General features: G+C 43.9%; 1 protein-coding gene across 1 annotated transcript; it reads left to right on the top strand.

Annotated features, from left to right (window-relative positions):
- Positions 1 to 3,552: 3,552 nt before the first annotated feature.
- GUCA1B (guanylate cyclase activator 1B (retina)) lies at positions 3,553 to 8,616 on the top strand. Its single transcript, XM_009331946.1, has 4 exons — positions 3,553 to 3,908; positions 5,991 to 6,140; positions 7,569 to 7,683; positions 8,313 to 8,616. Exons 1-4 carry the CDS (start codon positions 3,705 to 3,707, stop codon positions 8,438 to 8,440), a joined length of 597 nt encoding a protein of 198 aa, XP_009330221.1. The 5' UTR covers positions 3,553 to 3,704; the 3' UTR covers positions 8,441 to 8,616.
- Positions 8,617 to 12,161: the final 3,545 nt, after the last annotated feature.

The following is a 12,161-nucleotide window of genomic DNA, read 5'->3' as shown; positions in this document are numbered from 1 at the left end:
TGTGCAACGGTATGGCCAATTTGGTGAGCAACTGGGAAGAGATGCACAGAGATGTTGGGCTGAACTCCCAGCCAAAGTATGAGGGATCTTTGATCTTTCCTCAAACGGGTCAGCACAAAAGCTGCCGTTCATTCTCCCTGCATTCCTCTTGTCCACGTGTCTGTCCTGCCTGGCGACGGGTAAATTTAAGGATGCCTCAGGTTTGCTTTCCTTTGCGGTCTGATGCTCGGGGAGCTTTGGAAGCAGACACCGACAGTGATGCTGCACACTCACCCACACGCCCCGAGCTGTCTGCAACGGAGGGGCTGGGAGCAACCCCGGGCAGGGCTTTGCTCTTTCTAGGCCCACTGCAAGGACACTTGAGATTGCCCAACCCACGGGAGGGGTCTTAGGGCAGGGGTATTTAAAATGATGGAGCAGTGCAGCAAAATGACTAGGCAAGGGCTGCTCCAGCGTGGGCGAAGGATCTAGTCTTGCCTCCAGTTTCATTGAAGTTGGTCCTTTCGTGCCAGGCAACTGTGCCTGCCTGCACCCTGCCGCCTTTGTTACAGCCTCTGCTGCCTTCACTGAGTGGTAACGCAGATGCCAAACAAATGAGTCCTCCCAGCCCTCTGCAGGGTTTGGTTTTTGTTTTTTTTCCTTGAGTTTCTACCAGCCTCTGCTGAAGCATGTGGCAGCACGTTGTGTTAGTGAACTGACAGGAAATAAGCTGTCTTTTTCCATGCTCTTGGCTGGGAAACTCCACAGCTTTTGAGCTGTATAGGTGATAATCTAGGGACAGCTCATTAGGCAGGACATGTAATCAGATGTTACCTGTTTGCAACTAATCATCCAAAGGGTTCACTCTGACATGATATATAAAGCATTGATCCTAACCCTTCAGGCAGCCTAAATAGCACCAACCTCTTTCTTACGGTGTTTTCTAGAAATCATTTTTTTATTTTTAGTTCTCTCTGCTTATATTTACCTCTACCTGCATCTTTTTTCAAATCAAATTAAGAAATCCTTTGGCTGATAAACTGTACTTCACAAAGTGACGTTCTACTGGCTGAGAGACAGCAGCTCTGTCAGTACAGTCTGCAGAGCACACACTTTGGACAATGAGAGTATATGCAGAGGAATTTTCATACCAGGAGCTATGGGATTTAATTTATTTCAGTGCCAAATTACCATCAGTACTTTTATCAACACGATTGTATGTCATGATACCTGCAATAGCACCAGCTAGGCTTTGTAACCCAAGTCTCTTGCAGTCCTTTGTTCCTAGCTGGAAAAGATTGTAGTCATCAAAACAAAAGGGAACCATTTTCTCTCCTGGGAACAGATCACTAAGTTCCCATAAGGCAAAACAAAATTATGCAACGAGGCAAGACAGTGTCCTGGGCATGTGGAGTCTTGTTGTGTGCTCTCAGCACTCACATTCCAGCATGCAGCCTCGGTGCAGGAGAGCAGCACAAAATGGTGGAAGGCTTCACACCAGCGCATGCAAAACTCCCCAGCTGTGCTACAGGAAAAACTGCGATGAGCCCTCCCCACCCCTGTCCCAGCAGCAGGGCCTCCACTTCTTGAAGGCTCTTTGTGACCCAGAGAGAGAACCTGTGCCATCACCAGATATTAGCCAAGATGATTCAAGAAATACCATTGAGGGAAAAAGCTATTTATTTACATGGTATGCATAACAGAGCATGGCAAAATGGAGAATGCAACAGAACTATTTTACAAATGCCACACCGACTGTGGCTGCCAAAGACATCTTTCTAGTAGGTCTAGCTAAGGGACAAATGCTGGGGGACAGATCCAGTATAATTTTTTTTGATGAGCCAGACCTCAACCTCTGCAACAGACAAGTTATCTTAGAGCGAGAGGCTGAAGTTTGTCTGAAGCATTTACAAAAGGAAGGATTGAGTCTATTCTTCTAGGCACAAAGATAGGCAAACAGGATTCCTCTACCTTATTACATAAAAATATACCCTTTCATTGGAAGAGAACAGTCTTAACGGTTCTGGCCACTCCTCTAGTTCTTCCCATCCATCTCCATACTTCTGCTGTACTGCCTGTATCCTCTTCTTGCTTACAACAGTTAAATGAAACCATCTATTGCCTGGGCACCCTTACGTACAGAAGTACAAAGTTATGCTACGCTCCTGCAAATCTGTATGTATATATATACATGCAATACCACCGATGGGTTACTTACAGGTGTGAGTAGATTCAGAGCAAGCTCTAGTCTTACAGTGGAGTATGAATTGCTGTATTATTCTGCAGTATCAATTTTTAGACTGATTCTTGACCAGTGTTTTTCCACGTGAGAAATTCTTTTTTCCAAACCAATAGAAAAATGTTCCAGAAAAGTGAACAGCTTAAATCCTTCTGGGCCTTAGCATTACTATAATGAGGAGTCTATTGTCTCCTATTAATACTGCTTCAATCCTCTTAAAAGAAGAATCCTATCTGGATGCCAGGCTGGCTCAGGCACATTTATAACTACAGGTCATCCCTCTCCAGCTGACACAGATAATGGCTGGATTCAGAACACCGGGTATGACATAGATAAAAGCTGGTGGCTCCAGTAAAAAAATGGAAAGAACAGCAGGTTGCCTGTGGAGAGGAGAAGGGTGGCTTGATCTCTAGCAGTATGTGGCTGTGAGCTGTCTGCTACCAGGCTGTGGTGAGCAGCTGCAGAACAGAAAGAAGCTAGAGATGGAGCTGCCTGTTGTATCTGTAATAAAAGCAGTAAACAATGTTCAGAAGTAAGGGTAAGCAGGAGAAGTATTCCAATGGAAAAAGGCACAAAAGGGGGAAGGGGAATAAGGAGAACTCAATACTTTGAAAAAATAGAGAAATAGAATGTTAAAATGTTCCTGTTCTTTTTAACTGAGAGTTTTAAGAATAAATTGTAAAAATGAAATATGCACATTTTTATCTATGTGCATTTACTAGTTCTCACAATCATTTTGTACAGTGTAAAGCCTATAGTAGGCTTTCAATTAACTTTACGCATTAGCAGGTTTCTTAATGTGAGTGTTGTTAGTTGTATGTGTTCATTTTGTCAGGATTTGCTCTCTGTAATTGTTGTTTGGCAATATGCCCTATTTCACTGAAACGTTGAGTATCCCCCACAAGCAGGTAGTATACGCCTGGGTTGAAAAACTAATGTTAGGGAAGTTCACTTGCAATCTATTTGTTTGTGGGTTTTTTTAGAAAAACTACAGTAAAGTGAGTGGGGATGTATGTCGTGTATAAAGGGAACCTTGGCTCCTAAATTCTTTGACATGAAGGTATTAATGTGCAGAAGGACCCGGAGCCTCTGGAGTCCCCTCCTAAATAGGGCACAGCTTAGAACATCTGAAGGTCTCTGACTTATAGATGGGAATCTCCTAATGATCTTAGTTATTTTTATACGTGCCTGATACTACCTGTTACACAGCCCTAACGCAGAGAAGCAACTCTACGACCATCAAGTGAGCACACCAAAGCTGTGGCAGTGAAAACTGTAGGAGAGAAAGAGGAAGAAAAAAGTAAAACACAAAAAGAAGGTGAAATATCAAGACACAATATTAACATCAAATAAAGGCACAAGACAGCGAGAAGAAAAAGAACAAAGAAAAAGCAACGAAAGGTGATAAAAGGACAATACAAGCAAAGGACTTTGGCAGGGTTTTCCTTTTGTTCCTTCTTTTTTAAATCTTGCTTTACGGAGCAAAATGGGACAGCAGTTCACCAACAACAAAGGGGAGCAAGGAGAGATAGATGTTGCTGAATTGCAGGAATGGTATAAGAAATTTGTGGTTGAATGTCCCAGTGGGACCCTCTTCATGCATGAATTCAAGCAGTTCTTCGGGGTCCAGGATAACCATGAAGCAGCAGAGTATATTGAAAACATGTTCAGAGCTTTTGATAAGAATGGGGTAAGTAGTGAGGAATTTTTACAATTATTTGTCTAATAATTTGCACCTCTTCCTCCTGTAATTTGGAGGTGTTCTGGTGCAGTTCCCACCCTTGTTCCCATGCTTCATGAGACAAAGGCGAGGGCAATGGACCTGCTAGGGCAGGAGAAGGAGCTCACGCTGCACCACCCTGTATGGGCTGGTATGGATTTATCCTCTCATAAATCTGTACACAAATTAAGGACAGAATGTCTCCTTAAGGGACTGAGGATGGATTAAAAGGTTGAAATTTAGGCAGCCGCATTTTGAGACAGTGTTGTTGAAAGATCCTCAAATAGCCAAGGTTGCTACATGGAAAAAAAAATATTTATCTGCTATGATAGAGGGGTAATTATAGTAAAGTCCTACTCAGGCTTGCTATACATTGGAGGAAGTGTATATATACAGTATGAACAGGTGGCATGTAACAAAATATTGATTTTAGCTGCTCAGAAGCTAAGGAATGCTGAGCAATTCAGACATTCTGGTTTTGATTCCCTTTGCTGTACTTGTCATCAGACACCTGGGAAAAGTGGGCTTTCTGGTTTAGTAGCAGTTCATGCATACCCATGCATTGGTGCAAAGGATAGCCTAATACTAGCCTGAGATATTTTAGATAGTCAAAAGAAATGTAATACGGTTGCCGTTCTCATCTTGAAATGGGTAAGCAAGGCTTGCCAAACAGTTCAGGTTTTTTTCCTGAAGCTCTCGATCATATTCCAAGTATGGGGTTGTTTGTTGCTGAATATCAATATAGGAAAAGGGGAGACAAGTACGCCATCTCTCAGGTATACCAATTTCCCTTAAGCTTCCTTTGAAACCAGTGGCAAAATCACATTGAGGTGGGAAGAAAAGTCGTGAGAAAGGATAAAAAAGCTACGGAAGATGTGGGCAGGTCAGACTTGTCTCAGAATTTGAAGTTGGGAAAACCCAAATTCCTGCAAAAAACTGAAGGACCAGGTCCAAATTCTGTTACGAAAGCTGCGCAGAAAGGGTTGCAGACCAAACGGTGTGCATAAAAGGCAAAGTCCCATTCCTAGTTTATAGGAATTTTCCTAATAAGACTGAAAATCTGTTTTTAAGGGATGCTGGTACTTGCATATATTAGGAACACTAAATTAGGCCTAGATTTGTGTGTTTGCTTCAATATGCCCATGGCATATAATCAGTTGAGCAGGACCTAACAATCTAAAGGATTATTAGTAATATGGTATGAAAATAAAAACAATTCCTCAATTGTCTTTTTATGCTTACTGGCCTTCAAAGTCCAGGAGTAGCAGGTTTTGCTCACAGTTACTGCAGAGCATTTCAGTGCCTGCAGCAGAGCGTGCGGGGACGAGATGCGTAGCCCAGATCTTCCAGGGGGGTTTGCTGTGCGGGTCAGGAAGGCTGTAGGGTGACATGGGGCCCCGGCTCAGCCCTGGGGATGGTGTTGATCTGCATGAGGGCCATCTGCTGGAGGCTGCCGAGGGAGCCCTGCATCCCTTCAATGTCTCTGAAGTTCTTAGGAGGATGAACACCTGATGTAAATCCTTTATTGTGGGTGTTCTTGCTGCCTCCTTCTGAACGGTGACTTTTTCATTGTCTGTCTTCCTCAGATGAATCAAGATCAAACAAGGGGGAAGGATGGAAGAAAGGGGTAGCGGTTGGGTGTTGGTCTCATTGGTGAAGCAGCTGAGATTGTGAAGAATGGCAATCCCTTCTCAAAAAGTCAATGCCTCCTGCACTGATCTTCATCTGCCTCCCCATCTTCCATGCAATCTGTGTGGTCTTGGGGTATTTAAATTGCTCATTTCTGGAGTCCTGGCAGGTGTCCCCCTTTATTGCACTATAGGAAAACTGCTTTGGTCTCCACTGTCACTCCTTGGGAACTTATCCTTGGTGCAGAGGGGTATGGCTGCACTTACTGATGGTCTTGGACTGGCACAAGTCTTCTATAAAGTGGAAAATAAATAGCTCTCCCATGGAGTATCTTCTTGGCAGTTTTTTATCTAGGTGTCATAAGCAGTTTTCTATCAACTATTCCCAGTTAAGTGTCATTCATCTGCTTTTCTGTTTCTACAGGATAATACCATTGATTTTCTGGAATATGTAGCTGCCTTGAATCTTGTTTTACGAGGAAAACTGGAACACAAGCTGAAGTGGACATTCAAAGTATATGACAAGGATGGGAATGGCTGCATAGATAAACCTGAGCTGCTGGAAATTGTTGAGGTAAGTAGGCATTGCCTAATCACTTATTTAAGCAATCCCAGTTCTTTGGCAATGTAATGATGTATATGGGTTTTGTGATACTCAGGTTTCAGGGCAGCTGTGGGCAGTGATGAAGTGAAAATGCCTGACCTTGCTGAAAGGGTCATGTGTGCAGTGGTTCGGTGGAGCCTGATGGGGTGGCTGAGGGATCAGTTAAACCCACTGCGGGCAGCCTGGCCCCTGCTGCTGCTGCTGTCCAGAAATGCAGCATCCGGGTGCTATTGTGGAGTTCCTGTATCTCTGCTCTGCCTTTCCTTTCAACCTTTTTACACCAGGATTCATTGCACTGGCCAGCGGAAGAGGGTTTCACCCCATGCCCCTTACAGGAGCCAAGTTTCCTGCCTGAGTAGCTGGTGAGAATACACTGAGAGGCACAAATTGGTACAGGAATCCCTTTTGTAATTATTCCTTTCTAGGTTTCTGATAGGTTCTGCACTTAGTTTTAATTAGTGACTGCGTGAAGGTGTGAGAGGAGGCATGGGGCTTAGCAGACAGTCAGACACAGCACCTGGGTTCTTACTTTAGGTCAATATCTTGGTGATTGTGCTAGAGTTGCCCCTGCACCACAGGTGCTGTTACCCTTGCACAGCAGTGCTTGTGAGGCTTAATCAATGGTTATCAAACATTTTAGGGTCTTAGGTCAAATGCAATATCAAGAAAACATCAGAAATTGAATCTGTGGAAAGCAGGTCCTTTTGGCTGGAAAGTGTGACCAGCTTGTGACCTGCAGCACCAGCAGCAGGTGTGAGAGCATCTGGGGAGCTTGTCTGGGGCAGGTTCAATTAGAGTTTTGAGGTCAGCCAGGAACTGGCCAGAGCTGTGTTAGGGCCTTGCTAATCCCCTCTCTGGGAAGACTTCAGACAAACCCCTTCAGCCTAAGGAGTAAAGTTAATAATGAACAATTGTCATGGGAGGAATAGATAAAATCTGTCCCTTTCCAGTGACAAAGTAGAACAGAAACTATAGGTCAAAATATGTGCTAATACAGGTTTGATCTTGCAGCTTGGGCACAAGTTCCCTGGGAGGGAGGGCTGGGTAAGTCCAGATGTGCCTGGCCTCAGATGTTTGGAAAAAATACTCAAAAGTCAGATGATTTTCCCATCTGTGAAACTCTTGCCTTGTTCTTTGCAAAGGAACCCTGAGATCTGACCAATATGTGTAAGGAAAATAGGAGGGCAGCAGCTTCAAAGAGCAAATGAAGTAATCCACAGTGTGTGTGAGCATAAGGTCAGAGGTTTCGTTGAAGTTCTGAGGCAGCTGAGTGGCAGATCTTTCTAGAAAGGTTAAAACCACAGCCTTTGTAAAAGACCTTTACACTGTTGGGAAGATAATGGAGTTCGCTGCTTTTCACTTTCCAGTCCTTCTCCTAATCTGTGAACTTCTTTCCAGTCTATCTACAAGCTGAAGAAAGTGTGTCGGTCGGAGGTGGAGGAGAGGACTCCATTGCTCACGCCGGAGGAGGTTGTGGACAGGATATTTCAGTTAGTGGATGAGAATGGGGATGGTAAGTGATCGATGGCTCAGATTGCATTCATGCATAATGAGAAGTTATCTGTGCTGGGCAGGCTGGCTTTAATTATGTCTATCAAGAAATCACTTAGGACTATTATGTTACTCATATTTGACACATTGGGTTTGGTTCTGGTCTGTTTGTTAGAATCAAGAGTAACTTCGTGCAGCAGGAGGAAATAATTTTCCTTGTTATTTTAATGTAAAATACAGAGGGGTCACTATTCTGTCTTGATATTGATGCCACACAGATCTCATCCTCTGAAAACCCCCAGTAGGCAGAGTGCAGGTCCCAGTCCCAGCACAAGTAGCCTGAGTAAAGACAGTGGCTCCAGTCAAATTGGAGCTTGCAGGATCAGACTTGTAATCCTCCTGGAGGAGCATGTGTAAGCTAATGCAACATTTTATGTCAGCCAACGGGATGGGGTAGGTGTGAATGCATTGGGTCACAGCGTGGTGGTTTGTCTTTCAGCTAGCTGGCCTAAACTACACGGGGAAATGAAGTATAGCTTTTGTCTTATTAGCATATTTTCTGAAACATGGATGGCTTTTACTTCTTGCCTTCCTCTTCTTATCTGTCATGTTTTGTCTCCCCATCTTGTGTCCTCCTCATCTCATACACAGGGCAGTTGTCTCTTGACGAGTTCATTGATGGGGCCAGGAAAGACAAGTGGGTGATGAAGATGTTGCAAATGGATGTAAACCCTGGGGGATGGATCTCTGAGCAGAGAAGAAAGAGTGCTTTGTTTTGAGAAAATTCAGTTTTGATACAGCTGAAAATGTGATGCTGACTCCAGCTGTGGCTCTTTTACTCCAGGGTGGTGGTGGCTTTCCTTTTTAATACAATCTCAGCATCCAGATGAAAACTTCAGTGGTTTAAGAAGCCGTATCTCAATCTAAAACCCATGTGCTGCATACCGCTGGTACCCAGAGACTATTTTTGGCCCATGAATAAGTCTTTCTGTGTACACAATACCGTGTTTGCCAGCTCTGATTTTTGACTACACCCCAAGGAACAAATTTTTCATGGCTTCCTGCAGCAGATCCTGGGCAGGGTTTTAGTCTGATGACAGATGGGAAGTGAGAAATCCTGATGCGGTGGTACCATCTCCAGTGCAGACTAGTGTTTGCATCATTCATGCCTGCAGAGATACAAACACATCAAACCAAAAGTGACAACAAAAGAGGTGCTCTGGCAGGCTTTATACATCCAGGATGTCCGTATGCATATTTAGTAGACTATACTACTGCTAATGTAAAATTATGGAACACCAACCTATTGCTATCAAAAGTGAGAATTGGGTTATAAGTGGTGGTCAAGACAGTACACAGAGTTGAGGAAAACAATGTGTGGGTTGGAGGGGTGGAGCAGTAACTCTTTGCATCTCCCTCCTGTGGACCAGAGCCTGCTCCTTCTACCTGTTCAGAGACCAGGGTTTCTGTGGGGCTGGAAAAATGCTATTTCCAAACACTAAGCAGCAGTAGAAATTGTACCTCTTCTTGACAGCCACATTTAGAGGACAGATTTCGACCAGTGTGATTCTGCTCCTTTTGAGCCCCTTTTTCTTACTGAATCATCGCTCTAGAACAGCTTTTCCTGCCTTGTGAAGACTGGCTGAGCTCAAGTTGCTCCAGGACTTTCACTGCCCTGGGAGAAGTTTTGTGTGGACGGAGAGATAAGGGAAGAGCAGAGTTTTGCTTGGCAGGGTCTCTGCAATGAGAGGATTAGCGCTGCTTTATTGGCAGGACCACAAAATGGAACAAGTGACAGAAAATCCGAGTGAGTTACTGAAGTAGTACAGTAACATTTGCACAGGCTGCAGGCTGAGCTCTGCTATTCTAACCCATATTCCTACACATATACGTGTATGTGGAAAGAGAATTTGCGTTGAACCAATATTTTGGTTCACCTTTATTGGATTTATTTATTAGTTTATTTGCAAGAAAAATTTCCTCAGGAAAATAACATGAGTTTTTGTCTTTTATTTTAATTTTCCCATGGGATCAGTGGGCCAAGTCACATCCATGAAAAGATTTGCAATCCCTTTTTTGTGGCCTTCAATTATGACTGTAGTACCTTTCACTAGATGATTAGTTTGCTGGTTTGTGGTCTTGTCGATTTAGCCAATGTTTCAATTCAGGAACATGAGGAAGTATTCAGGATAAGACACAGGCAGTGCTAGAGGTCAAATCCATATACATTTCCACTTCTAAATAGCTTTTCTAAGAGTTTTCTGCAAATACACACTCGCATGTGGCATGCTTACTTACCAGAACAGATTAGACTTCTAGTTTATGCTGCTGTAAGGCAGCTGTTGGAAGCTCATTCAAGTCAATAGTTTATCAGCCAAAGATCTGAAAGAAAAATCTTACTTCTGTCTTGAAGGCCTGGAAGAAAAGATTCACTTTACTCATTTTTCCAACTTGTGGACAAATGTTTTCATGGGAGGATACAGATCTCTAATTCCTTAAATTTCAGCATCTCAACCATCCCAACACACTGCTTCTTGCACAGTTTTTAAGTGGATGTTTACTTACTTTAGTTGCATACTGCAGTTTTACTTAAATGCTTTAAATTTTCTTATTCTGTTCACCTGGTCAGATCAGGCACTGAAGGAGCTGTTTGGTGTCCCCCACACCAGCAGTCCTCTACTGGGGTGGTAGAGGGCATCCTAACACCGAGCACTTGTACAGTTGTTGGTAGAAATTTTGTAACACAAATTTAATAAAGAATTATTTATTAAAATTCTGTTTTGTAGTATTTATTTTTCACTTGGAATGAAGCTGAAGACCTGTGTGAGCACCTGAGTATTGGACCAAAATTTTAGTCTTTAAGACTGATGTAATGAATTTAAGGGAGGTGTTAAGTGCAACAGCTGACCTGGGTAAGACAAATATAAGGCAGAGATGGCTATGCTATTGCAGATGCAGAGTAGGAAAGGAGTATCTTCTGTTTAACTTCTATGTAATAATGGTGGAAAGTGTGTGTATAATAAAAAAACATATTTTCTGAATGGACTTTGAAATAGTTGCTTACAATAAAGTGAGCTGACAGTGCTGCAATGAGATGGCCCCCGCCAAGACTGAAACAGGAGCCTTGAAGAATTTAGGGCTCAAAGTAAAGCGTTGGACTGGGCAGACCTAAGGTGGTAGCAGTGCACACGGCAGATAACACTTGTGTTAGTGCTGGCATAACCCTGTGGAAAATCGCTCCTCTTATCAATCGTGTAATCTTTTGTCAAGCAATCGCAAGGTGCTTTAGTCTTAGTCCTATTTTAAAATCCATAGGTATAAACACTTTGATCTCCTCCCAAACTCAGTTCAACATTCACATCGAGCTGTTGATATCAGACATTTTGCATAATCCATTTTTTCAGACTTATAGCCCAGCTAGAATTGGATTTGACTGATCGGATTTCTTTTTAGTCTAAATTGGGAAGCAGGTTGGCTTGGAAAAGGCAAATGCCATGTGATTTTTCTGAGCTTCTACCATCTGCTCTGATGTTTGATGCCTCTGAAGTTGGGTAGGATCGAAGGTGAAATAATCACGTTAGAAAGCTGAAGGTGAGGCTGTTGCTGAAGGTGGCTGGTGGGGGGAGGCACGAGGGAACAGGAGCCAATGGAGGCATCACATCCTAAAATACTCTGGAAGGTGCATTCCCAGGGAAAGCCCTGAGCAGTGAAATAATGAGGCTGAGTAGGAAAGAGGATAATTACATCTCTCTCTTTTTTTAGCCATGTTCTTTATTCGTCTGTGCACCTGATGTTCTGAGAGGGGAGGTTCACCCATGGGCAGCTGGGGTTTGGTGGCTGCCCAGAGGAAAGGCTTGTGTCCAGGTCATTGCCAAAGCCCCCGTGTGCAGCTCCCCTTGAACACGTCGTGTTGAAAAACAGAGTGGCCGTGCCAGCGCTGCCACAGCCCCGTGCTGATCGCTATAGGGACTTCTTGTGGTCTCACCATACTCCGTCATTTTCTCACAGTGCCCATGCTCAGCTCTGGCAGTATGGGAAAACACTTCTGTCTGTCTGTCTGTCTGTCTTTCTTTCTGTCTTTCTTTCGTCCTCCCTGTCTTCAAAGGGAAGTGCACCTCAGAAGTGTAGAAAGTATCTCAAACGTATTACCCTTAAAGACACCATATTTAAGGTAACCTAATGGTATTCTGGGATCTGATGCGTGATACGGGAACACCGGAGCTGTGCTGTAGGGCAGCCGCATCTCCTGGGGATAAGGGACCTGTAGAAGCATCTGGCTGAGAACCTGTTTTGTTTCATTTCTTTGCCTTTTAGGCCTCACACCCTAACGCACGGGGATGCAAAAGGAGGTATTTTTGCAATTTGCCATTGTCCGTTCCCGAGCTCCTCATCTCGCCTCTCTTCGATTTTGCTGTCTAGGAGCCCATCGGCTCAGTCCCCAGCGGGTTCCCGGGCTTCCCGGGCGCTGCTCCTCCGCGGGGCTCCCCCCGGGGACCCGCT

This window comes from Pygoscelis adeliae, unplaced genomic scaffold (assembly GCF_000699105.1).
Source record: "Pygoscelis adeliae isolate BGI_AS28 unplaced genomic scaffold, ASM69910v1 Scaffold189, whole genome shotgun sequence".
NCBI lineage: Eukaryota > Metazoa > Chordata > Aves > Sphenisciformes > Spheniscidae > Pygoscelis > Pygoscelis adeliae.
The sequence above is the reverse complement of the archived record's forward strand: the minus strand, read 5'-3'. Positions and strand labels throughout refer to the sequence as shown.

Bases quoted from the DNA above. Each gene is read 5' to 3' on its own strand.
- GUCA1B (XM_009331946.1), top strand. From the start codon at position 3,705: ATGGGACAGCAGTTCACCAACAACAAAGGGGAGCAAGGAGAGATAGAT. The intron at 6,141-7,568 runs GTAAGTAGGCAT...ACTTCTTTCCAG, and splicing joins AGCTGCTGGAAATTGTTGAG to TCTATCTACAAGCTGAAGAA. The intron at 7,684-8,312 runs GTAAGTGATCGA...TCTCATACACAG, and splicing joins AGTGGATGAGAATGGGGATG to GGCAGTTGTCTCTTGACGAG.